This window comes from Lepidochelys kempii, chromosome 1, assembly GCF_965140285.1.
Source record: "Lepidochelys kempii isolate rLepKem1 chromosome 1, rLepKem1.hap1, whole genome shotgun sequence".
NCBI lineage: Eukaryota > Metazoa > Chordata > Testudines > Cheloniidae > Lepidochelys > Lepidochelys kempii.
In genome coordinates this window covers 198,904,563-198,932,551 of record NC_136380.1, presented here as the reverse complement: position 1 = coordinate 198,932,551, position 27,989 = coordinate 198,904,563, and the positions used below count along the sequence as shown (strand labels likewise).

General features: G+C 42.6%; 1 protein-coding gene across 1 annotated transcript in view; it reads left to right on the top strand.

Moving 5' to 3' along the window:
* The first annotated feature begins 4,073 nt into the window (after positions 1-4,073).
* DCBLD2 (discoidin, CUB and LCCL domain containing 2) overlaps positions 4,074-27,989 on the top strand; it is a 65,512-nt gene continuing 41,596 nt past the window's right edge. Inside the window, exons 1-2 of the mRNA XM_073307570.2 lie at positions 4,074-4,256; positions 27,709-27,936. Of these exons, the coding sequence (XP_073163671.2) occupies positions 4,157-4,256; positions 27,709-27,936 (328 nt within the window). The 5' untranslated portion in view covers positions 4,074-4,156. The remainder of the gene's footprint in view (positions 4,257-27,708; positions 27,937-27,989) is intronic.

Sequence of the window (27,989 nt, the reverse complement as noted above, 5' to 3'; positions counted from 1 at the left end):
TCTCTGACCGGTTTTTGAATGTTATAATTCTTGACATCTGATTTGTGTCCATTTATTCTTTTATGTAGAGACTGTCCAGCTTGGCCAATGTATATGGTAGAGGGGCATTGCTGGCACATGATGGCATATATCACATTGGTAGATGTGCAGGTGAACGAGCCTCTGATAGCGTGGCTGATGTGATTAGGCCCTAGGATGGTGTTCCCTGAATAGATATGTGGACACAGTTGGCAACGGGCTTTGTTGCAAGGATAGGTTCCTGGGTTAGTGGTTTTGTTGTGTGGTGTGTGGTTGCTGGTGAGTATTTGCTTCAGGTTGGGGGGCTGTCTGTAAGCAAGGACTGGCCTGTCTCCCAAGATCTGTGAGAGTGATGGGTCGTCCTTCAGGATAGATTGTAGATCCTTGATGATGTGCTGGAGAGGTTTTAGCTGGGGGCTGAAGGTGATGGGTAATGGCATACTGTTATTTTCTTTGTTGGGCCTGTCCTGTAGTAGGTAACTTCTGGGTAATCTTCTGGCTCTGTCAATCTGTTTCTTCACTTCAGCAGGTGGATATTGTATTTGTAAGAATGCTTGATAGAGATCTTGTAGGTGTTTGTCTCTGTCTGAGGGGTTGGAGCAAATGCGGTTGTATCGTAGAGCTTGGCTGTAGACATTGGATCGTGTAGTGTGGTCTGGATGAAAGCTGGAGGCATGTAGGTAAGCACAGTGGTCAGTAGGTTTCCTGTATAGGGTGGTGTTTATGTGACCATCGCTTATTTTTGTTGGGGAGGAATCTGATTAGGTTTCCATCTGTTATATTATTCATCTATTATGTTGTTGTTGTTTAGAAGTTATTGCATTAGTGATGATGAGACAGGTTTACTGATGTAGCTGCTAACACAGATGCCTCTGTAATAGTCTGTATTGAGGGTCTTTCCCTTTTAATGTACCGAGAGATCCAAATAGGGGGACTGAGTGAAATTTTATGGAGGTGATGATTTATGTGTTTTTTCTGATAACATTTGTTTAGTTATAGGACAAGTTATCCATGGTTTGAGATATAAGACTGAGGCCTGACTATTTAGGACCTTTATTTCACTGATGTTCAAGTCTGTAAAGGAATAATCAATCTTGCTCCTACCCATTGCTGGTCTGAAAGTAACCCAAAGGATTTTCCAGAATCATAGCAATGCAGGACTGGAAGGGACCTCAATAGTCCCCTGCACTGAGGCAGGATGAAGTATTATCTAGACCATCCCTAACAGGTATTTGTCTTACCTGTTCTTAAAACCTCCAATGATGGGGATTCCACAACCTCCCTGGGAAATTTGTTCCCATGCTTAACTACCCTGGCAGGAAGTTTTTCATAATATCTAACTTAAATGTCCCTTGATACAATTTAGGCCCATTACTTCTTGTCCTGTCCTCTGTGGTTAAGGAGAACAATTTATCACCCTCCTCTTTATACTGTAACGGGCTTTTTACATGCTTGAAGACTGTTACCATATGTCCCCTCCCCCCGCCGCATCATCTCTTCTCCAGACTAAACAAACCCCATGTTTTCAATCTTTCCTCATTGGTTGTGTTTTCTAGATCTTTAATCATTTTTGTTGCTCTCTTCTGGACTTTCTCCAATTTGTACACATCTTTCCCAAAGTATGCTGCCCAGAACTGGACACAGTACTCCAGTTGAGGCCTTAGTGCTGAATAGAGTGGAAGAATTACTTCTCGTGTTTTGCTTACAACACTCCTGCTAATACATCCCAGAATGATCATATTTTTTGCAACAATATTACATCGTTGACTCATATTGAGTTTGTGATCATCTATAACCCCCAGATCCTTTTCTGTAATACTTCTTCCTAGGCATAATAACATTCCAGAGCAACATTTGTAAAGCTAGATCCTGAGCTACTAAATCAAAGAATATCAGCAGTCATTTCCCATTTTATATTTGTGCAACGATTATTCCTTCCTAAGAATCGTACCTTGCATTTTCCCTTATTGAATTTCATCCTATTTATTTTAAACTATTTCTCTAGTTTGTCAAAGTCATTTTGAATTCTAATGCTGTCCTCCAAAGTGCTTGCAACCCCTGCCAGCTTCCGATCATCTGCAAATTTTATTAGTGTACACTCTGTGCCATTATCCAACTCATTTATGAAGATATTGAACAGAATCAGACCCGGCGCTGATCCTGTGGGATCCCACATGATAGCTTGATTACGATCCGTTGATGACTACTTTTTGAGTATGCTTTTCCAATCAGTTGTGCACCCAGCTTAGGGTAGGTTTGTCTAGGCTAAATTAATCAGACCGAGTAAGACTATGTGTAATGGAACATGTCAGCAGTTATATCCTGGAAGAAATGCTGCACTGATAGTTGTGATACTCTCCTTTTTGAAAGTTGAGCATTACTAGTAGAGGTTGGTTCACTCCCTAACACTCTCTAACTGGATGAATTTCTTGCATACAGAGGTGCTGCCTATAGGCAAAACAAAACCAGTGGTGTCAAAAACATCAAATTTATTTTTTCTTCCATTGGTGGATATGCAAATCAAGGTGCACATGTTGAGCAGTTTCTTATCAGTCATGATATTTTGTAATCCCATGGAGTACTTTGCAGGGTGCATTTTCTCCAAATATGTTTTTTCCCCATTTTGGGGAATGAAGTCCACTGTGTTGCCAGCTATTACAGTTCTCATGATATTTTGTGTTTTTCCTAAAGCCCCAGCTCCTGGAGTCACATGATTAGGTGAAATTTTCAGCTTCCTTTTTTTTTTAAAGTAAGGTTGTAGCCCTCCTGGTTGCAGAACAAAGCTTATAAACATGAACCTAAAGGCTCAAACACCAGAAGGCAAATAAAAAGAATTGACAATTCAATACATCATGATTTCTAAGCCAATCGTGATTTTTGAATCCTGACTCATGATTTTTGAATGCTTGGGACTGGCAATACTGAGTCCGGTTCTCTTTTCATGAAGCTGTTTATGTAAGGCTGTACTTTCATATCTTTCTAGGAAAAAAGTTGGAAATATTCTTTGTCAAAATATAGGAAATTTTAGGGGCATGTGTGAGGCACAGAGAATATATATGAGAGTGGATAGAGGAGGCTTTGGGATATTTTATTTCAAAGGAGTGTTTGGCCGCAGAGACCTTTGAATCAACTTAGGCTACCCTGAGTCATGCACATTTTTTAATTTAGGGCATGTATTATGAGCTCATTGAGTAGTAATGTGTGCTCCTTTGCTGGTCTAGGTCTGCGTAAATGGAAGTATAGGTCTGGTGGAGATCTGATCAGATGGTGATTTGAGGTTTTGCGACCCAAGTAGATGTTTTGGGCCTTCTCAAGGAAAACATAGGGAGAGAGCAGGAGCAGCAACTATACGAGTCCGGCTACTTTAGTGGTGTTGCTGGTGACAAATTGACTGAAGCCAAGTCTCTTTTGCTGGCATATTGTCTGGGTTTCCTTTCCTACATTGCCTTCCTACATTCCTGTGATGTATTCCCGCATTGGGGTGTGTTGTGGGGGGGACGGGACACGCAGGTTAGTATCTTTCTGTCCTCTTTTCAGAGTAGCAGCCCTGTTAGTCTGTATCCAGAAAAAGAAAAGGAGGACTTGTGGCACCTTAGAGACTAACAAAGCAACTAAACTGGTTAGTCTCTAAGGTGCCACAAGTCCTCCTCCTTCTTTTCCGTTCTCTGTTAATGTTTTCGGGGCGGAGGGTTGTGGGTCTCTCTGGGGGGATTCCTGGTGAATGGCGGGGAGGGTGTTTTTTTGTGGTTTAGGTTAGATTTTTTTTTTTTTTTTTTTAATGAGCACCATTTGGGGAGGGGAGGGAGTTTACTTTTCTCTGGCGCCTCCCTACCCCCACTGTGTGTGTGTGTGTGTGTGTGTGTCGGGGGGGGGGAGGCTCCGCAGCCCCCGCCTCGGCGCCGGGGGGGGAGGGGACGGCCGGGGGCCGGGGCCGCAGACCCGGAAGCGGTTGCGCCCATGGCAGGGGGCGGTGCGCGGGCTCGGCGGCGGCGGCGGCGGCGGCGGGAGGGGCTAAACCCGGGGGCGGCGCCGCTGGCTGGTCCCGTTGCCGGCCGCGGGGCAGGGGAGCGCAGCGGCCCGGCGCGGCCCGCGGGATGCACGGGGGCGGCGGGCGGCCGCGCTGGAGACGCCGCGGGGCATGCTGAGCCCGGAGCGCCCGCTCCCCGCGGGGACCCGGCCGGCGGCCGCCGCGCTGCTGCTGCTGCTGCTGCTGCTGCGGGGCGCCGGGGCGCAGAAAGGTGCGTGTGAGCGCGGGAGTGACAGACAGACAGACAGCCCCCCCCCCCCCCGCGGCTGGGGGATGGGTTTGCGGCGGGGCGAGGGGGGGTGAGAGGCAGGGACACCCCCCCCCCCGCGGCGTCTCCAGGAGTCCCCAGCGCCCGGAGGCGGGTATTTACCCGCCCCCGAGGTAAGGGGTGAAGCAGGGGCGGTGTCTTGTGGACGGGCAAGCCCTAGGGTGACCAACCAGCAAGTGTGAAAAAGCAGGACGGAGGGGGGCGGGGTATTAGGCACCTATATACGAAAAAAAAAACCCGAATATCAGGACTGTCCCTATAAAATCGGGACATCTGGTCACCCTCGGCAGCCCCCAAATCTCTGGGGCATCTGACTGGGTAACTGATGATGAGGCAAGAGCTTGTGCCCTCTCCCCCCCCGTGTTTGACCTGACCGCCCTGTCCCAAACCCCCGAGCTGCCCCCATCCCCGCGTCTGCAAATAAAGGGGGGAAAGAGGTATCCTGTGTCTGTAACCCCCTTCCCCACCCCTGCTCTGGGGGTTTCATCGCCACTCCAGAGTGGTCTGGTGTCAGCCTCAAGTCCTAGAGATTTGTCACCCAACACAGCCCTGTGTAGTGGGGATGGAGAAGAGGGGGATGCTTGGTATTCCCTCTTCCTAATCTCAGTTTCCCATGAGAGTAGTGATCATCGCTATCCGAGGAGATTTAGCCCCCCCCCCATTTTCTGTCAGTCACTGAGTTGTTCCCCTAAGATTAGTGAGGGAGGTGGGGAAATGCCTCAACACGTGTCTAAGGTAGGAGAAATCTGGCTTTGGTTGTATCATTTTAATGTTGCTTCAGCCCAAATTAAAAGTTGAGGTGGGAGGGCTTTCACACAAGTGGGATGCATGTAGGAGGATGGTAAATGGAAGTATAGGGAGGTGCCTTCCAGGGTTTGGGGAGCAGGAATCTGTTACCTTCTATGTTTGCATCATATTGTTGTTTGTGATTTCCTAGTATGTTCTATTTCTGAATTGCATGTTACTGTATTTCTGAGGTGATTTCAAGAAACATTTGGAAAATGCAAGTTCAGGAGCTAGCGGGTAAAAGGGCAATACTAATGTTGGGGTGGTTTGTATATTTGAAATGTGGGACCTTCAGTATATTGACACCGACTTGCAGTTTTTTTTCTCTCCACAATGTGTGCAAACTGGGATCAGCTAGAAGACAGGAGTTGAGTGGTTAATTTATAAAACCAGAGTTAGACACCACACATGTAACATAATGTGTGCAGGGGTAAAAGGGACATCTCTGGCAGAATAGACTGCACAGTTCTTTTAGGAAAGTTGATGAAATGTCTCCTTTTTATGTGAAATAACTGACTGCACACTTATGTGTGCTGAAATTTACAAGTTTCAGAGTAACAGCCCTGTCAAAAGACCAAACCATTGTCAAAAGACCAAATGTTGCCTTGTAAATTTCGCAAAAAGAAAAGGAGTACTTGTGGCACCTTAGAGACTAACCAATTTATTTGAGCATAAGCTTTCGTGAGCTACAGCTCAGTTCATCGGATGCATACAATGATCAAATAAATTGGTTAGTCTCTAAGGTGCCACAAGTACTCCTTTTCTTTTTGCGAAATTTACAAGGCAACATTTGGTCTTTTGACAATGGTGAAAGAACGGGGAGTGTAAGATTAACTATCACTTTGATCTTATGCTAGAAAAAAATGGCTGAGGGAATCATCACCATCTTAAAAATCTCAATTCTTTTCCCAAGATTGTAAATAAGAGATTTGAGGAAAAAATATTTTATTTTTTTTCAGTTTACTTTGCTTCTGACTGTACATTAGAAATAGTGATGCTGGCTGTGCACAGTTTTCTCTGTTTTTGCGTGTCTTTCAGATGGTAACACAGGAGAAGAAAACATTTTTTTAAATTGTAAACTACAGGGAGGGCTCAAAGACCGTAGTAGTGTTAATCTACATTTAACTAATTTTTTGACCTGTATCAGAGGTTGCACAAACAGTGATCCACAGAGCATAGTAACCATACAGTTCGGCTTTTCTACTTTGTTTCCAGCTAACTGCATGAAAAGAAATTAAAAATATGCTACTTCCCATGTAAAAGTAACACTAGTAGAAAGCAATTTCCATAGTAGCCACAGAAATGCCACATTGTGAATAGTCAGTGGGAGGAAAAGTGGTGTGTTTGTGACTGGAAAGGGTGTTGATCCACAAGACAAACTCTTTAAGATGTCCATCCATGAAAACGTTTGGGAAACCCTACACTAGCTTTCAAGTTGAGGGTGTCCTCTGAAAACACACATTTCTCCTGAATTCAAACATTTCTGTGAGGTGAGAACTAGATTAAATGGCAAATTTTGTTTAAAAAGGCAGTAAGAGGGGAAGTTCTTCTAAAGTTTTGTGGCCCCAGTGTTGCTGAATTCAGTGCTGTTCAATATGGGTGATTGTCAGTACGTTGTAGAAAAGTTAAATTTGTGTTATATTGTTTCTTTGCAAAAAAATATTCTTCAGGTTGTTGGGTTTTTTGGGGCAAAAATTAACATCAGTCTGCTTCCAGGGGTGGAGGGTGGAGAGCCTGCTTTATTAAAAGCTATAATAGTCCTGTTTGAGTAAAGAGTCCCAGAGTAAGATAAAACACTTCCTCCCTATGGAATCCATGAAAAATTCTTTCAGAACACACGAGAAACTATTATATGCAGAATACACAAAATGTTTAATAGAACATTATTGAGATTGCAAAGACTAGCACAAAAAGGTCAGGAAATGCCTATGTAATCTTAATTCAGACCCCTTGTGCATATGCATTATGATGCAATCTTTAATTACATGGTCATACTATTTTTTTTCCAAGGACTCCTGCCTCATTCAGTGTTCAGAATGGACAGTGCTCACTTTATGAGAAGCTGTTCACTACTTTTTTGCCTCACTGTTCAGTATGTGGCCCTAGGTTTTCTAATCTGCACAACCACTACTCTGAAGATAGCATGATTGATTTCCTAAAGGGCTTTTCTATGGTGGTCATCACTATGATATCAAAGTGCTTGAAAAATATTAATTATCTTCACAACATCCCTGTGAGGTGTGTAGGTGCTATGATGGTACAGAAGAGTAAGATTAAAAGTTTCCACAAATTTGGGGTGCTCGATTTGAGACATTAGGATCTGATTTTTCAGAGTACTTAGTGCTATATAGGATTTTATACATTCAGAGCACAGCTTCCATTGACTTCATTTGCAGATGTGAATGCTTCTGCTAATCAGGCCCCAGGGTCTCAAGTCAGGCATGCATAAAAGGAAGAGCACACAAACAGTGACCCACTGCCTTAACCATGAGACCATCCTTTCTGTCCCTGCAATCCTCTGCCTCATTCATTACACACCTTCCGACTCCTGCAACAAAGAGGTAGGGGTCCTACAGACAACAGCCTTCTTCATTACACAAAAAGAAAAGGAGTACTTGTGGCACCTTAGAGACTAACCAATTTATTTGAGCATGAGCTTTCGTGAGCTACAGCTCACTTCATCAGTTGCATACCGTGGAAACTGCAGCAGACTTTATATACACACAGAGAATATGAAACAATACCTCCTCCCAGCCCACTGTCCTGCTGGTAATAGCTTATCTTATTACCAGCAGGACAGTGGGCTGGGAGGAGGTATTGTTTCATATTCTCTGTGTGTATATAAAGTCTGCTGCAGTTTCCACGGTATGCATCCGATAAAGTGAGCTGTAGCTCTCGAAAGCTTATGCTCAAATAAATTGGTTAGTCTCTAAGGTGCCACAAGTACTTCTTTTCTTTTTGCGAATACAGACTAACACGGCTGTTACTCTGAAACCCTTCATTACACAGTCCTGATTCATCCGCAGAGTAGGTCCATCCTGTGCACTGAATGAGGCAGGGGTCCTGTAGAAAAAATAGTATGTGATCCTGTTGTTAAAGGCTATTGTTATGCATATGCACAAGGGGGCTGATTTAAGGTTGCACTGGTTACTCACTAACTGTTGAGTGCTCGACTTTACAAGCTTAGTAATGTTCTTTTAACATTTTTTGGACCTGTAATTTCCTAGGTTAAAAATAAAACTAACCCTGAAAAAACAATTTCCATCATGTGCCATCATATTGACACTCATATGACTGGAATCTTTAGATCCACCCATGGCCCTCTGCCTCTTGAGCGGATAGCAATAGTAACTTGTCATCTTCTATGTGTAGACCAGCACTAGACCAGAATGAGACACTTTGCCATTGAGTTTCATGGATATTTGCTGACAGCAGAAAAATGGTGAGAATCTGGAATTTTTAGTTCCATTAAAACTGTGGAGGGAAGTGTACTTTATTGGGCACAGACACTTCTGCCATTCTCCCCAAACTTGACTCTTTCTGTGCCTCCTCCAGTTCCATTCCTGTTCCCCCCTTTTCCTCCCCCCCAACCCCTTGCTCCTCCCCTAGTTCCATTCTCCTCATGTAGTCAGTCTCACTCCTTGGGCTTTGCCTCCCCATTGCAGTCTCCTTGCCTAGCCAATCCTAGCCCCTTAGTCTGGACTCCCCATCACAGTCCGAGTCTCCCCTTCCCTCCCTGAGCCCAGTCTCCACTACCCCCTGGCATTTTGTGGCTCCTCTGCCTATCTGTGCCGCCTCCTTCTCCTCCCCAACTCCACTGGCTCCCTACCTAGGCTCCTTATCTAATCTCAGTGTCTTGTTCTCCCCCACCCACTCCTACCAGTTCCTTCTCCCAGTTCTCCCCACACACCTGGCCTCTCATCATGTCTATCTCCCCTTTCCCATACCTCGTTCCCTCTTCCACCCTAGCTCTCTTTGCCTTGCTGTTCCCAGTTTCTTTTCCCCCTGGCCAACCTCTAGTCCCTGTCTCCTCGTTCCCTCCCCCGCCCCGCTCCTTAGGTCCAGTTTACTCCCCAAGGTCTGGCTCTTGTCCTATCTGCAGTTGAATCAGGCAGCTTCTTCCTCCGGGCTGCCTGGGCCCAGAAAGGGAGTCACTGAGAGCACAGGAGACAGAGGCTCCCTGCTTTAGAGTTCTGATGCCTGGCTTTGGCTCAGCCAATGGCAGTCCAGTGCTGGAGTTGCAGGGAAAGTCCTGCTTAGGCCCAGGCTAGGGCATACCCAGGGCAGATGGAATCTTCAAGGAATTTAGCTACGAAGCTCTGGCAAGTCTTGACTGACCATGTGCAAATTGGGATTTTCCAAAGACTTACCACGTTTGGGTGGATTTCCATGGGGATGGCAAAAGGTACATTCCTGACCGAGAGGTCATCCCTTGGCAAATTTCAAGTTGCTGCTCCAAAGTATGGAGCTGGTAGAACTTCTCAAAGGAAATGTCTCAAGAATTGTTTAACATGAGCAAAACAACTTATCTTTTTCTAGTGTCATTCTCAGAAATGGCAAAAAAGTTTTGGCTGAAATTTTCCAAAAATAATTCAGCCTGAGGCAAATACCCACAAGAAAATATTTCAGCTTAAAGGGTTACCGTTTGGTAAAATTATAAGCAAATGAAAACAGAGTTTTATAGTGGGAAGTGCTGGGCAACCTTAATAATGGATTGTGCTGCCAGCCCCACCTATAATAATTTGAACGAGGTTTGATAGTTTCCCAGTGTGCTTTGTTTCTTCATATTCGAAGAAACAAAAGGTAAAATATGCATGCCATCTTGTAAAGGTTTTCATTCGACATGGAAGAATGTACAATATAGATTACCCACATTTTAATCAGTATGACAGCAGTTATAAAATACTTGAGCATAATCTCATTCCGCAAACAAGAAACGTTACCAATTGCTAGAAAGTTCTTGTGTGTTCATGGCTGTGTTCGAGCTCTACCCTCACTTAACAGTTTCTTCCATGTTCTCAGTAACTATCAAAAATTAGCATACCAGTTTTTCAAAAAAAGAAAAGGAGTACTTGTGGCACCTTAGAGACTAACCAATTTATTTGAGCATGAGCTTTTGTGAGCTACAGCTCACTTCATCGGATGCATACCGTGGAAACTGCAGCAGACTTTATATATACACAGAGAATATGAAACAATACCTCCTCCCACCCCACTGTCCTGCTGGTAATAGCTTATCTAAAGTGATCATCAGGTTGGGCCATTTCCAGCACAAATCCAGGTTTTCTCACCCTCCACCCCCCTGCACAAATTCACTCTCCTGCTGGTGATAGCCCATCCAAAGTGACAACTCTTTACACAATGTGCATGATAATCAAGTTGGGCCATTTCCTGCACAAATCCAGGTTCTCTCACCCCCTCACCCCCCTCCCAAAAACCACACACACAAACTCACTATCCTGCTGGTAATAGCTCATTCAAAGTGACCATTCTCCCTACAATGTGCATGATGATCAAGGTGGGCCATTTCCAGCACAAATCCAGGTTTTCTCACATCCCCCCCACCCCCATACACACACAAACTCACTCTCCTGCTGGTAATAGCTCATCCAAACTGACCACTCTCCAAGTTTAAATCCAAGTTAAACCAGAACATCTGGGGGGGGGGGTAGGAAAAAACAAGAGGAAATAGGCTACCTTGCATAATGACTTAGCCACTCCCAGTCTCTATTTAAGCCTAAATTAATAGTATCCAATTTGCAAATGAATTCCAATTCAGCAGTTTCTCGCCGTAGTCTGGATTTGAAGTTTTTTTGTTTTAAGATAGTGACCTTCATGTCTGTGATTGCGTGACCAGAGAGATTGAAGTGTTCTCCGACTGGTTTATGAATGTTATAATTCTTGACATCTGATTTGTGTCCATTTAGTCTTTTACGTAGAGACTGTCCAGTTTGACCAATGTACATGGCAGAGGGGCATTGCTGGCACATGATGGCATATATCACATTGGTGGATGTGCAGGTGAACGAGCCTCTGATAGTGTGGCTGATGTTATTAGGCCCTGTGATGGTGTCCCCTGAATAGATATGTGGGCACAATTGGCAACGGGCTTTGTTGCAAGGATAAGTTCCTGGGTTAGTGGTTCTGTTGTGTGGTATGTGGTTGTTGGTGAGTATTTGCTTCAGGTTGCGGGGCTGTCTGTAGGCAAGGACTGGCCTGTCTCCCAAGATTTGTGAGAGTGTTGGGTCATCCTTTAGGATAGGTTGTAGATCCTTAATAATGCGTTGGAGGGGTTTTAGTTGGGGGCTGAAGGTGACGGCTAGTGGCGTTCTGTTATTTTCTTTGTTAGGCCTGTCCTGTAGTAGGTAACTTCTGGGAACTCTTCTGGCTCTATCAATCTGTTTCTTTACTTCTGCAGGTGGGTATTGTAGTTGTAAGAAAGCTTGACAGAGATCTTATAGGTGTTTGTCTCTGTCTGAGGGATTGGAGCAAATGCGGTTGTATCGCAGAGCTTGGCTGTAGACAATGGATCGTGTGGTGTGGTCAGGGTGAAAGCTGGAGGCATGCAGGTAGGAATAGCGGTCAGTAGGTTTCCTGTATAGGGTGGTGTTTATGTGACCATTGTTTATTAGCACTGTAGTGTCCAGGAAGTGGATCTCTTGTGTGGACTGGACCAGGCTGAGGTTGGTGGTGGGATGGAAATTGTTGAAATCATGGTGGAATTCCTCAAGGGCTTCTTTTCCATGGGTCCAGATGATGATGATGTCATCAATATAGCGCAAGTAGAGTAGGGGCTTTAGGGGACGAGAGCTGAGGCAGCGTTGTTCTAAATCAGCCATAAAAATGTTGGCATACTGTGGGGCCATGCGGGTACCCATAGCAGTGCCGCTGATCTGAAGGTATACATTGTCCCCAAATGTGAAATAGTTATGGGTAAGGACAAAGTCACAAAGTTCAGCCACCAGGTCAGCCGTGACATTATCGGGGATAGTGTTCCTGACGGCTTGTAGTCCATCTTTGTGTGGAATGTTGGTGTAGAGGGCTTCTACGTCCATAGTGGCCAGGATGGTGTTATCAGGAAGATCACCGATGGATTGTAGCTTCCTCAGGAAGTCAGTGGTGTCTCGAAGGTAGCCGGGAGTGCTGGTAGCGTAGGGCCTGAGGAGGGAGTCTACATAGCCAGACAATCCTGCTGTCAGGGTGCCAATGCCTGAGATGATGGGGCGCCCAGGATTTCCAGGTTTATGGATCTTGGGTAGTAGATAGAATATCCCAGGTCGGGGTTCCAGGGGTGTGTCTGTGCGGTGGGCATTCTGATCTGCTATCAGACATTTGTAAAACAGTCTGCTGTTTGACATGTTATAAACATAATAGTGATAGATGATAATGAGGAATTAGTGAGGACTCCAACACCATAGTTTTTGAAACTACTTTTTAGTGAGAACCATATTTTAATACAGATTGTCTCTTGGATCACCACCTAATCTATTCACAGTTGTGCAGACCAACTCCCTTTGCTCTTGTGATTATATAACATCCTTGGGGCAATGATAGCAGTTGCTTACATGGAAAAGTAATATTGGGAAAGTATTTAATGTATTTTTTTAGTTGCTTTTAATGCAGTTTAGCAGCTGGAAATGGAGAGAGAGAGAGAGAGCCAGCATCACGTAATCAGCCAGCTCTCCGTGGACCTCATTTTGGGAGCTTCTGCACTTAACAGATGTTCAGCTATTGTCTTGTTCTCAGTGTGGCCTATTCGTCAGTTAAACCTAAGTTATTTTGGCTGTCCAGTAACAAAACAGCCAAGTGAGAAAAGGACGCCGCTTACTTTTTTTCAACATAGAAATTCAGAAGTGTTTCAGTAGCTTGGAATTTATTTAGATCATTAGGGTAGGGGCCTAGTCTCCTTTTTATTAATAAAGCAACTGGTACAGTTTGGTTGATGTGTAATGGAGGTATCTGTAGTGACTCCATACTTAAGGTTGTGTTGTAATTTAAACTTAAAGCTGGAGTAAACTCCCATTGGTTTTTTTTCTTTGAATTTAGGCTCCAAATTTGACACACAAAATAGCTGAGCATAACTGAATTTTCTTTGTAATTTTTTTCAGTAAGATCTTTAACTCTTGGAGATGGTACATCTTAAAATGTACCTCTTTGATATTTAGCTCCCCCCCAACCCCGTTATGTTTTCTTCTAAATTACCATAACCACCAAAAATGCCAAATTTAAAAAATACACATTTGGATATAAGCTATTTTGAAATTTCAAAATCAAATACATGAAGAATTATTTCCCTTTACTTCTTATAACCAGGGCGTGAAAAATCCACTTATTCAAATATCTTTGAATATGAATCTTCCCAGGATGCGTGTCACTGACTTCTGAATGGTCTAAGCTTGTATTTAAAAGAAAAAATAAGTTTCCAATCGCTGTGGTTGCAAAGATGACCATCCAAATTTGAGCACGTAAGTTAAAAGTAATGCAGCAATGTCATCCCAAGCCTGCAGAGAGACGGCTCAATTGACACCACTGGTGTTGGTTTGCAGAGGAGCTCCTGTGGCTGGTGCTGCTGTTAATCAGCCAGTGTGAGCGGTCTGGCTGCCACTGGGGAATACCCCCAAACTTCCTGGAGCAGGGGGCAATAGAGATATACTTCCCCTTGGAGTAGAATAATGTATGTGTCCAGTGTAGATTGATTTAAATAATGTAGCAGGAAACCTTGAATTAAATAGTCAGATTTTTAATCTTGTTTTGCATTTGTGCTGCTTTGTTTTCATAAAGAAAGGTTGATTCTTGTTCTTTGGTAAACATTAAAACATATTGATTTGCAACTAAATATAGCCTTTCTACTAAATTTGGTACTACTTTTTGCTGACAAGCAAGATACATTATACCTATACACATATTTAAACACTTATTTAGCTTCGCATACGTTTATTCAAATTATTAATTTTCCACTGTTATGTTAAAAAGTAGGGAATGATGCATTTCTTGTTTGCTAGACCATAAATGCGTTAGTTGTAATTTGTGTCAAGTGGAATTTGGATAAAAAATTGAATTTAATTAAAAATGCACAAAAACAGGATTTTAAAATTTATTAGCTAAAAAAAAATTACCTTACATGTGCTAGATAAATAAGGAAAAGTTTATCAAAACATGTTTTAAATACAGAACATAACTGATTTTTTAAACAAGAAAGTATTATCTGTAGTCAGTGAATTGAAACTGGTTGTTTCTGCTCACCACGTCCTTCAAGATTTCAGAATTAGTAGATCTCATACTCTCACACCCAGTTTTTATTCATAACATGGAAGAGGAAAACAAGCTTTCCTGCTTCTTCAATTTCCAGTTGGTTTCTTAAATTTGAGTGAACTAGGCATTGAACTGAACTAGTTGAATTAACTCAAATGAAGAAAATATCCTGTCTGCAGATGCAGACGAGGCTACTGTTGTCAAAAACTGGTTTAGCATTTCAGTAAAATCTGGCTCCAGGTGCTTAACCAGTTACTTCCACTAGTTCAGTGGTTTGACTTCTTTAAAACTGGTCAGCAAATGTACTGCTTAGTATTAATTATTTAGTGTAAACAATTTTAATAAATGATAGTAAGTTTAAGCCTTAACGTAAGTTGTCAGCATTTCAAATTTCATTACATAATTTTTTAAAATAAACCCATATTCAATTTAAATCTGATTTTTTTTTTAAAAACAGAATTTAAACAATTGATTTGTATCCATGATGTAGGGTTCCCAACAAGCCAGGTAGCAGACACTGTGTGGCTTCTTCCTACAGCTACACAGTAGAGATCTACTAGAGTGACAGAAAGGACTTTTGTAGAGCCTTTTGCTTGGGTGAGTGGTGGTGGCAAGGGGCCACACCCATGCAAGAGCCCTCTACTGCGGTGAAAAGCAGGGCCCTTGCTGTTGCTAGTCATCACGTTGGTTGGGACCTCCCTGCTCCTCACACCATTGCTTTCTCCTTGGTTGGGCTCGGATTTGATCCAGGAGGAAAACCTTCATCTTCTGCTATACCAACAAAGGACTCTGTGTTTGAACAGAATAAAATTTATTGAGGGGAGCAGAGGCTTGTCCAGTATTTAATCAATCTGTATGTGTGGTGTTGGGGAGCATACGTTCTTTTTGTGTATGGGAGGACAACACTAATTTATTTGGTATTTGTATGGAGCCTCTGGCACTAATTAGGAGTACAAACTTCAGCGGTCAGGAGACTCTGCTCTTTGGGTCCAAGAATTTTGGGGATACCTAATCAGGAGGGAGTATAGCTCAGCGCACAGGTGTATTCAGCTTGGCAAGTAGCCTTATCCTTGTTCTTGGAGGTACTGGGTGAATTTTTCAAGTCCTGGTCATAATCTAATGCAGTTCTACCAAGTTTAACTGACAGAGCTGCTGCTATCTGTCAGCTAATTCTGCTTTGACTCTGTCTGTCTGATTCACCACCTGTGTCTTGGGCATATTCTGGTGAGACATGCTGTTTAGCAGGGATATGGGATGAGCAGGTGGGGTGGAGCTTTGAGGAAATGTAGTAATAGTGTGGTTAGCAAGGATGTGCAAGAGTCCTGGGGAGGAACAAGTTTGTACTTGGAGGTTATGGTAGAAGGGACAATGGAAGGGGAGCCCAGTTCTCCTGTTGTTCAAGTGGCACTTGAAGGGCTCCCCTGGTACTTCTGGTCTGTCTATGGCATGCTGAAGTAGCAGCTCTATGCGAGCACTTTACCCATTGATGCTGGAAACAGAGACCCAGGAGTGGTAAATTTCAGAAGAGGTGCCTTTTAAGAGCAGGACTTATAACTGAGTAGCTTTCCTTTACCTTTTCCAGTTAATGGTAGTCCTATTGGAGGCATCTGAGGTGGTAGACAGAAAATGTGTGTGTTCTATAGGTCCCTTTTGTCTAGGAGATCCCTCCTCCAAGTAGTGATCCAGCCCAGCCCTACTCATCTTTTGAGGCCACATGAGATCAGGCCTCACTAGCTTAGCACAGTCCTGTTTAAAATATTCATCAACAACTACTTCATTTACAACTTCTTGTGATTCTCCTAATTAATCCCAGGATGCATTTTACACTCCATGTAAATGATATAGAAAATGTATACTTTATAGCCACAACTCAAAATGTTAAATCAAATTGTTGAGTTGTGCTCAAATGAAGTTAGTGAAAACATTCTTAAATTTTTTTTGTCACTGTTGCTGTGTACCACTTAAGTCATTTGACCTTCTTTGAAAACATAATTTCCCTCCACTCTGTTAGTGGCACTGCCTGGGCTGACTTCTGCAGCCTTCTTTATACTAATAACATGAATCAGCATTTCCCAGATTTTGAAAGCTGAGTCCTCCCCTTTGGGAAAATGGAAATAATCACCCATCCTTTGCAACCCCACCATGTGCCCTACACTTGGGATAATGCTTGTGTAGATCTTCGTAATATGATTAATACTCATTTATTATGCATTTTGAGCATGAAATAACTAACAATGATGACATTTAAAATATCATTGGCAACTGTGATAGCATCCACCAGTATCAATGTGGGCTGGGCAGGGAAGGTGCATAATGCTTGCATGTTTAAGAACACAGGACTGCTCAAAAAGCTACAAACAGGGACTTTATTTTTCATTGGTGATATTGAAATGCCAATCCGGATCCTTGGGGACCCAGCCTACCCCTTGCTCCCCTGGCTCATGAAGCTGTACTCTGGCCAACTTGACAACACCAAGGAGAGATTTAACAACCGATTTGGCTGGTGCAAAATGACAGTTGAATGGACTTTTGTTGGACTGAAGGGACAGTGGCATTGTTTACTGACAAGATTGGATCTCAGTGAGAAAAATGTTCCAATAGTTATAGCTGCCTGCTGTGTTCTGCATAATATCTGTGAAGCAAAGGGGGAAAAGTTTCCGCCAGGGTGGAGGTGGAACGTCTGTCTGCTGAGTTTGAATAGCCAGACACCAGGGCTATTAAACGAATGCAGTGCAGGGGTATGGGTTCTTTGAAAGAGCACTTTAACAGTGAGCTACAGTAACATGTTTTGGTGTACTGTGCTATACCTGGCCTCGTTGTTTTGCTCCCTGTTAGGAATTGGTGGTGCTTGGTGAACATCTATGACAGGGGTCCCCAATGCAGTGCCTGCCAGCGCAATGGCGCCTGCCGGGGCAGTTGTGTGTGCCCGCAGGACACTGCACCATCAAACAGCCGCCACTGAGCAGCATTGCTGTTTCTCAGCGGCGACGCTTGTTGCCCCTGCCGCTTCTCAGCGGCATTTTGGTGGTGGAGTGTCTGGTGCCTGCCACAGTCTTCTGGGAATAGGAATATGCTATTCCCACAGAAAGTTTGGGGACCACTGATCTATGAATATAACACTGTCAGTGCACCTATTAATTTTGTCTGTCAGTGATCCTATGAGTGGTCATATTGTACAGTAACAAGTAATCGGTTGCTTTCAGAAATGGTTGGCATTCTGTAGCATCTGTCGCGAACTAATAAAGATGAATTATGTTGCAAGTATAATTTTATTCTGTAACAAAATCAGTGAAAAGAAAAATCTGTGCAATTTTAAAGCAAATACATCAAAACTTCATAAATCCCATCCATTTAATTTATTAAGGGGAAAGAACATTTATGTCTATTTTAGCTACACACACCAGCCATGATTTGACAGGTCAGTGTATGTGAAGCTGTGGTTGTCCTTAATGCCTCCTGGGGTGAAGTGGTAGAGGTGCAGTGGTCCCTGATACCACATGGAGTGTTGTGCGAAGAGGTGTAGGGAGGTGTTGCAATGGAGTTCTCCATGGACTGCAAAGGGAGGCGATCCTGGGATTGTTGAATCTTTAGGTCCACAAGGGTTTGTAGCATTTGTGTTTGCTCCTGGAGAAGCCCCATTATATCCTGGTGCTTCTCCTCCTCCTTTTCCTGTTGGGACTTCTTGGCCTTTCTCCTTTCCACTCTTTCCTTTTCCAGGCTGTCTGCAGTGTTCACCCCTCCACGCCCTGTGCTCCTGGTTTGATGCAGCACTGGCTTGCAGGATTTCATTGAACATGTCATCCAAGTCCTCTTCTTTCTCTTCCTTTTCTGACTCAGACGTTCAGTGGATGTGGCGCAGGAACCCCTTAAGGCAGCAACGGCAGATAAAACGCACAGAGGTACCATTGTCAGTGTATTCACAACGGAAAGCGAAAGTTAAGATTCATAGCTCCCTTCCCTTGCTCCCCTAAAGTTTTAAATGACCTGCTCATGGACACATCTGCTTTGGAGTGCTTGTGCATAGCTTCACTAAGCATCAGCCAGGGTGAGTGTGGCCCACCAGTTATGAGGGTAATGTGGAGGGAATTGTGTGGTTGCATGAAACTATAAGTTTCCTGAATATTGGCACCATTTTCCACAGGAGGTGGTGATGGTAGCTCATATGTCACTCCTGAGGCTAACAAAGGCAGAGAGAGCATAGTGGCTGCTGGCATCCCAAAGCCACCTAGGCCCACATGCTGCTAGCCTGTTTACTGCAATGGTACTTGCCAACGTTATTGCTGAGTGGCGTGGGAAAGTGTCTGATTGCAGAGGAAGATATAATTCTGGCATCCCTAGAAACCTTCAGGAGAGGATTGTAGAGTACCTCCATGAAAGTGTCATCAAGATCTCTCAGGAGGATTCAGGTGCCATCCCTGTGTACATAAACTGCTCTGCGTGACCCCCTTGCCTAACTCTACAGGGCAATGAAAAGCAGATAACAACTCTACCTCTCTTTGTTCTACTGCTATCTCTTCTCGTATGAGTAAACTAATGAAAAGTCAATAGCTGTTTCCTGTTAAGTGGGAGGTGCCATCACAGTAATGGGAAATAAATTTACACACTGATCTGAGGTTCCTTCCCCTGCATCAGGCTTTCCCCGTACTTGGCTGTTGGGACTGACTGGACTGTGGTAGAGTCTCAAATATGTTCTGGCTGACTTCATAGCTGGACCCCCAGTCACGTGTCCCCTATCCTCCTCCATCTTCACCTTGTCCTCACTTTTCAAGCCAGAGGTCTGTGGTTTGGTCTCCTCTGAGGTATTGATGGTGGTGTGTGGGGTGGTGGTACCACCAAGTATGGCATGCAGCTCTTTGTAAAAGCAGCAGGTCTGTGGTTTGGCACCAGATCTACTGTTGGCCTCCCTGGTCTTCTGGTATGGGTGTCACAGTTCGTTGGTTTTCACACGGCACTGCTGCTAGTCCCTGTCATTCCCCTTCTCCTGCATCCTCCATGCAATCTGCTTATAGATGTTCATGTTTCTGCAGCTGATCCATAATTGTGTTTGCACAGCCTCTTCTCTCCACAGGCCCAAGAGATCTAATATCTTCAGTCTACTCCAAGCTGGAGCATGTCTGGATCATGTAGTCAGCTGGCCAGCTGCGTACAACAATGGAGAGCTGTTAGGTGTGGTTGCCAAGCTAGACAGAAAAGCCATTTCAAAAATGCAGAGGGCTTTAAAGGAGAGGGGGTCTTCTGGTCTCTATGACCCCTAGGCAAGGGAGTTCACAACTGCGAGTGAAGCAGTCAGTGTCAGTAATTGTGGGATAGCTGCTGGCATACTGTTAGGGTTGACATAGGTATCACAGTGTCTACACGTGTGTTGCATTGACTTCAGTACATCAACCATGGCTCATCGTTGTTTGGGGAGGTTGTGTTGCTGCATCGCTGTAACAGGGCTCTTTCATTGGTGGGAGACAAATTTAAGTGTAGATTGTAGACACATGCACAGTGGGGTCGACACAAGGTGGCTTAGGTCGGCCTAACTTTGTAGTGTAGACCAGGCCACAGTTTACTTCGTAGACCTCATTGCTCAGGCAGCTTTTTGCTGCATCTTGCCAAAATCTGAAAGCCACTACCTAAAGTCCTGGGATGTGTGTCTGTACTCAAGATAGCTACACATGGGCTATGAAGTCCACTTACTAATAATAAAACTATGTCATTTTAGGCGTTGCTAATCAGTGTTCTTTTGTGATCCATTCATACAAAGTTTACTAAATACTTAAGTAAGTATCCGTTACCAATGTGTCCAGCCCCCACATCCCCTGACTCCTTCCCCAGAACCCCTGACCCATCCAACCCCCCTGTCCCCTGACTGCCCCCCCCGAGAACCCCCGCTCCCCTCCCCCTTACCATTCCAGAGCCAGCCACGCCGCCGCACTCCCAGGTAGGAACGGCAGGCCAGAGCGCTGGCCACGCAGTGAGGTGAAGCTGCAGGGGAGGGGAAACAGCGGGGGAGGGCCAGGAGCTCAGGGGCCAGACAGTACGGTCCTGCGGGCCGTAGTTTGCCCACCTCTGTCTCAGAGCTCTAGGCAGATACATCAGGAAATTTCAGTTCAGAAGGTTCTCTCTCAGAAGGATCATTCACTACCTGTCTACTCGGGATTGGGTCGCTGCTCTCAATATCAAAGATAATGTATTTTTGTATCCCCATAAGACCATCACACTGAAAGTATCTATGTTTTGCCCTTGTTTCAGAGCATTTCCAATACAGAGTCTGACTCTTTGGCCTCTCCACCGCACCCAGAGATTTTACCAAATGCCTGGCTTTGATAACAATGTATCTAAGGAGACAAGGGATTTTTATCTTCCCTTACTTAGACAATTGGCTGCTGAAGTCCCTGTCCAAAGAAGAATTAGAATGACATGTTCTCCATTCGGAAACTTAGGTCCCCTCATAAACAAGACCTTGTCTCTGTTGGCCACTTTTAACGGCTATTGGGTACTTCATACTTGTATCCTTGAAGCTACTGTCTATCCTCATTCCCCTCATTAGGACACAGGTTTGTGTAGCTGTTTCTTCTCTCATACTCCCTTACCCATTCTTCTGAGACAGTTTAGTTTGTGTATGGTAGCAGAGAAGACAAATGCCTGATCTGTTATGATATTATAATTTGAGAGTGTTCTGTTTTAAAATGTTGTTACTGTATCCTGTATGTTGAATTTAAATTAAAAGTCTAAATGCCAAAGTGTTTGCTGCAAATAAATTTGGTGTCGGAAAGCTAAGGCAGTGCTTCAATTTCTCCATCTGTAATAAAATGGAGGTGACGCTTACTCACATTTATAAAGCTCTTTGGCATGTATGGATAAAATTCATTAATTGCTATGTTGCATTAGTCCAGAATATGGGTAGTACTAAGTAAGTGAAAAGGATCAAATTGTTATGATGAATTGTTGCAAATTCATTCTTTTAATGTAAGAACAGAGGTTGCAAAACTCCTCAAACAGGCTATTAAAATCATGAAAGGCAAACTGCATGTTTAACTCTTTTGGCCTTTCTTCTCTTGCCCCTTCCCTCGATCCATAATCTGTTGTTCACTCAACTCCTTTCTCCAGTTGCCGTCCTGTCTTCAGGCCTATGTTTCGCTCCACAGAATAACAATAATATATTTTTATTCTGTTTCAAAATAGAATTGGGTGCCAGAAATTGGCTCTCTCCTAATGTAAACAAGTTGCATAAACACAAATGATAATGACTGTGGAGACAGGGGAAACAAGCTGAGCCTGAAGGGAAGGAGAACTCTTGAGCGGGAGGGTCTGATCTTCCACCCAATGAAGAGTCGCTCCCACTGAAGTCGATAGGAGTTCTATGAGCTGGATTGGGGCTGAAGGAGGGAAAGGACTCAAAGTATTTTAAAATAATTTTTTAAAAAAACGTTCGTAGTTTGGAAGCCCCATTTTTGTTACTTTTTGGTATTTCTTTTTCATGATACATTTTTTTGAGTTTTCCTGCCTCATTTGAAAGGAATGAGAAGCTGACACAGCATCTTTGCTGCACGTAAACAGCAGAAAAATTCTGTGCAGAGCATCTTATCAGAGCAAGAGGGATTATAGTAGCCCATCAAAGTAGACGGTTGCATATTCAGAGTTAAAATGAGCAGTTTGAAGTTCCTTTCTTTGCTTAGATTCATCTAAGACCTCTGGTGCTGCCATCATTCCATTCAGTTAAGAGAGAGTTAATTTTTCTTGCTATTCTCTCTTGAATTCTCATTATTTGTTTTCAGAATATAGTACTTTATGCAGACATCTTGTCAAGAAGCCTAACAGTTAAATTCTCTCTCCAAACATACACTGCATGTATTAAGATTCACATTCATATTTTGATATGCATTTTATACATTTTGCATCCTGTACTCTTTGCAGACAGTAATCAAAGTGTGTGTAGACCTGGTTTCATGCTGTTCCCTTCTCCATGTTAGGAATGGGAAGAGGTTTTTCTTGTATTAAATTTCAGATTTGTAAAAGGATTTTGATAGCAGTTCACTTTGTTCTCCAAAAAGGATCTCAGAAGAAAATTAGAGTAGGTTAACTGTGTAATGGAGATCTCTAAATTACAAATTGCTTCCACGGGTGGTCTTTACTTAAACACTCTATTGCACATGAGTACACTCCTCTAATTTGCTACAAGGGACTTAGCAGGCTTTTCATGTTTTGTGTTGGGCCCCATGCATCATGTGGTGGTTATGGTTTTACAGTTACTTTGTATTGATTTCACAAATTTCTTTGAGAAGTTGAAAAGTTAATTGTATTGCAGATTACTCATTCAATCACTTGGCCAGTGCAAATTTTCTGGATGCTCTTTTCAAATGTCAGAGATGCCGCTTATTAAAGACAGTAAAACTTGTCAGCTCATTCAAGAAAAATGGGCTATGTAGGACTGGACGTTAAGATTCTTTGTCTGAACTCTAGTAATCCAACATAATGTCTGTGTGTCCAGCTCACCAGAAGCTTGATCCTATGATAATTGAGTTTGATAATGACCTTCAGATCAATAAAACAGATGTCATGGTAGATATGTGCCTGGAATGCAAAGAACATTTGCAATGGGTGTTTCCTCTTTCTTGAAGAAGTGTCTGATAGCTGTAGAACTTTTCCCCTTGATCAAAGATGTCTGTCTGTCTGTCTCTGCAGATGATCAACAATGTTATATAACTTAGAAGCAATGACACACTTTTTATGCAGGTGAGGTTCAAGTGGTCTCAGAACCAATAAAGCAAAACAAGATTCCCTTGTTTAGCAAATCTCAGTGGGAGCAAATACAAGTAATCCAAATAGTTCCTGAATCATAATGTTGTCCTTGGTGAACTGTACATTGGGTACTAGACTAGACATGCAACAGTAATCTGTAAATTCTTCAGGCATAAAAATCTGACCTTCCCACTATTGCTATCCCAAATGAGACACCGAACAAAGAGACAGACCTAAAATATGTGACCAGCGTGAGCCACCAGAGAAATTCGACTTTGACACAACGATCCTATTGTTTGGGCTGCACGTGCCAGGTGGCATAATTTAGACCTTCCAAGAGTACCTTGAAGATCTACTATTTCCACTCCCATCTAGTGTCTGTAAAGCAACTAAGGCCTGGTCTACGCTGGTGAAATAAATAAAAAATTCCCACCCCTTAACCAACAAGCCCCTTGGTGGACTCAGTTATACTGGTATGAAGGTACCTTATACTGTTATAGTTATTCCCGTTCCCATGTGGGAATATTTGTACTGGTATAAAGCACCTTCATACCAGTATAACTGCATCCACACTAGTGGCATTGTACTGCTTTATACCAGCATAGTTAAAGCGATACAACTTAGTAGAGTATGCAAGCCTGAGTGTGATTTTGGTGAAGCAAAACATAGACTTCTGTTCATAAGCATATAATCCCAACAGGTCCTCTACCAGTAAATAGGAAGAGGTTACTTCAGGCCAATGGAAACAAGACTGAACTTTCCATGCTTCACGGGGTAAAACTGTTAAAACATTTTAACATTCTTTTTTTAAAAGGTTGTGTTTAAAAAATGCATGTTAACTTGTTTTAACTGATATATTTTTAAAGCACAACCTAATAATTTTGGCCTCCCTGTTCAAATTCGGTGCTGGGTATGTGGGTAATTATGGTGATGTTGTATCTATATACTATTTTGAATATATAAATAACTAAGCAATCACCAGTCCACATCACAGAACAGGAAAAATTCAGGTAGGAAGTATAGCAAATCAGCTGAATTGTTCATTACCTTAATTAGAATACAGCCTGAAATCAGCTGCCATTTATGTTGAAAATTAATTTTTTTATGCCTGTGATATGCCCGGGGTTTTGAAATATTGGCTATAGGTCAGAAATATGATCAATATGGATTGGATAAAAAGCTACGTATTTGTTATTATACAGTAACTCCTCACTTAAAGCTTTCCTGGTTAACGTTGTTTCGTTGCTGATCAGTTAGAGAACATGCTCATTTAAAGTTACGCAATGCTCCCTTATAACGTTGTTTGGCAGCCGCCTGCTTTGTCCACTGCTTGCAGAAAGAGCAGCCCGTTGCAGCTAGTTGGTGGGGGCTTGGTACCAGGGTGGACCAGCAGCCCCCCATCAGCTCCCCACTTCCCGAAGTTCCCTGTGCGGCAGCCTCCCAGCAGGCTATCAATTGCTGGCAGTTCAGCTGTCCCTCCCCCCACTGCCATGTGCTGCTCCTGCCCTCTTCCTTGGAGCAGCTCCCTCCTGCTTGCTGTGCTGTGGGGGTGGAAGAGTGGGGCTAATATCAGGGTGCCCCCCTCCTCCTGCTCCTGCCACCCGCTTACGACATCTCCATAGAGCAGCAGGGGGGACACGACAGGGCTCAGGATGGAGGGAGCTTGCTAGCAGCAGCTGCTGTCTCAACTTGCTTAAAAAGTAGAGTGCAGTCAGCCAGCATACTTAAAAGGGCAATGTGCATCTCTCACACTCACACGGTGTGTCTCTGTCTGCCATGCTGTCTCCTCTCCCTCCATTTGTGCTGCCTTGTAGAGAGTGTGGCTACATTAACAGCAATGTGTTAACCCTTGAGGGCTCAGCTGAGTACTTGTTCATCATTTAGTAGTAAGGCATTCCCTGGAAAATATTCCACCTTCTTCCACCCTCTGACTTCACCATCTCAACCAAGCTTCACAATCATCATTGCCGTATACAGTATTAAATTGTTTGAAAAAAATTTCCCTGGAACCTAACCCTCCCCACCCCATTTACATTAATTCTTATGGGGAAATTGGATTCACTTAACATCATTTCGTTTAAAGTTGCATTTTTCAGGAACATAACTACAATGTTAAGCAAGGAGTTACTGTAGTTATTTTTAACCCACTGAGTTTCATGCTTTTGAAAGATATAAGTTTTTTGTCCTTGGTTCTCAGCAGAAAACCAGGAAATCCTATGACTTTGCTCATTACTAGCAAAGGAATTGGAATATTTTTTCCTGAGTTTCAAAAATATTCTGAAGAGCAAGGATTTTGAAAATTAAGGGTTGGCTTTAGTCTATTTCCTATAAAGTTTTTAATAGTAAATCTTGCATTCACACAATCTTACTCTTATTGAGATACTGAAAAATCCTTTTACAAACAAATGATATACAAAATATACATGCTGACCACTTAAGCCACATCCATGGTAAAATGAGGCAACTGTTTACCAGTATACAGCAATGCCTATTAGGGTAGTAAATGAAAAAGACTTTGTCAGGAGGGAATTTAGTTAGAGACCATATAATTATTGACCCATTACCAAAATGGAAACAACAGTGTTTATGGCATATAATGTCAACTGATGATGGAACAAACAATTTTCAAACAAAATGCTAAAAATAAGATAAAGCGAAGCATTGTCAAATGAATGTTTTTATAACAGAACCTGTGACTACACTGAAAGCAATTTTGAACATGTTAACTTTTTTCCAAAAGAAAATATACGCTGTTGTTTTAATACTACTAACAGAGGTGACTTATGACTCCTTTCTTTTTGGAATGCTAATCTGTATTCTTGCACCACCAGCAGCTGGGATTTTAAAACACACACTTTTCTTGCCTTTTTGAGGTCCCGGGGAATGTAAAGAAAACAGTTTTTAAAAATGAAGGGCCTCTGTGGGTTTAAGTCACCAAATATTATTATTATTTTTTTGCGGTCTTTTCAGTGCAGTCAACTTGCTGCTACAATCGTTCTAGCAAAAGGCACTGTCCCTTTTAGGAGGATTTTTTTTTCATTTGTGTAGTTATTACATAGTCCTTAGACGTTTCAGCATGGATTGTTTTTTAACTTTCGGACACAGAGTAGAAGGTTAGTATATAAAACAGTGGCATACTGTGAAAGCTTATAGCTGTTGTATCAAAAAGCTGTCTCCAAGAGTAATGTTGACCATTGTGGAGTGCTAGAATGTAGTATCTGAACATACTTTCTAATAATGATTATGTCTTCTGTTGAGAAAAAAGTGAGGGATTAAATGAGTCTCCGGATGGGGGGGGAAGAGTACTTTTAAATAGAATGTTGAATTGGATTTGTGCCTGCACCCCTACTGTTCTCATTTGAATGTGTAAAATAAAGGCTGATACCTGTACTTTGAGTGTGATCTTCTGAGCTGCTGAACACTTCCAAAGGGCCCTACATCTCACAGGGTCATGCCCTACAAGAGTAGTGCAAACCCTAATACAATAATTTAATACAACTGATTTCAGTGGGTTGGCTCCTATTCTTCAAGTGCTAACACAAATATTCCAATTTGCAGGGGGTTGTTTTATTCCAAATGTTACAATTTAGCTGGAGTCTTCCAGTTAGAACTACTTCCTTCCATCTTGGGAACAATGTTCATTAATTAATTAGTCCTTATCGCTACTTATGTAGCACTCTCCTATTCAAAGCAGTTTACAAATGCTCATTTCATTTTACTGGCTGCAGTTCATATTCTGCTATTGAGTAAATACTCTTAGGCTTATTAGTTAGTTTGCCCTTGTTATGGATGTTTTGCTAATACATTTGATTAATGCTTGTAAATTTACAATCACATTAAATTTTTCTATTCACAAATTCATAGATTTTCCTTATCATTGTATTATTATTATTTATTTATTATGTAGTAAGTAATTGTATTTTTTTACATTTATACAGTGGTGGTGCTTCAGAGGCCCCCTAGGCACTACACAAACATAGAAGTTGCAGTGCGTGCCCTAAAGAGCCAGTAAGATTAATACAAATATATTTTACTGGTAACCAAATACAGTCACCACCTTAAAATTAAGTAGTTTATGAGCACACTTCTTTTCAGCTATTTCCAGGGATTTGTTTTGCTCTCCACTCCCCAAAAGATCATGTTGCGCTTCTGCTCCTGTTGCCAAAATGCTAAGAATGCAGAATCAGCAATTAAACTGTCTTCCTATTTAAGATCACAATTACAATAGGGCTGGATTTCCTCTCCCCTTTTTGTTCAAATCGTGTGTGTGTGTCCATAACCCTGAAGGAACACCCTATCCCTCTGCTTGTGCTATGTGCTTTTTTTTTTTTTTTTTTTTTTTTTAAAGCTATCAGAGTAATCTTACCTGTTGGGGACAGTTGTTGCAGCTCCCTGGTCAGATGTGCTCAGGAACTTAGACACCTAGGGTAAAGTTGGTTAAATCCTATTTTGTCGCAATTATAGTTTCACCACTGTCTATTTTGCTTTTGAGCCTTATCACAATGTAGTTAGTAAAACTTTACTTTCAAAAATCTTTTGCCATTCCAAAGACCAGGTTGACTACTAATGACCCTTTAAAGTCACATGCTATATGAATAATTTATTTGTGATAAAATTTTCTTTTTTTAAGGTGATGGTTGTGGACACACTGTTCTGGGCCTGGAAAGTGGAACTCTTACTTCAATAAACTACCCACAGACCTATCCCAACAGCACGGTGTGCGAGTGGGAGATCCGTGTAAAATCCGGACAGAGAGTTCAGCTCAAATTTGGTGATTTTGATATTGAAGATTCGGATGCTTGCCATTTTAATTACTTGAGAGTTTACAATGGAATTGGAACCACCAGGACAGAGATAGGTAGGAGCTTTTATGTCCCTTTGTTTTTTAATGTTTGAATGCTGTTGTGTGGG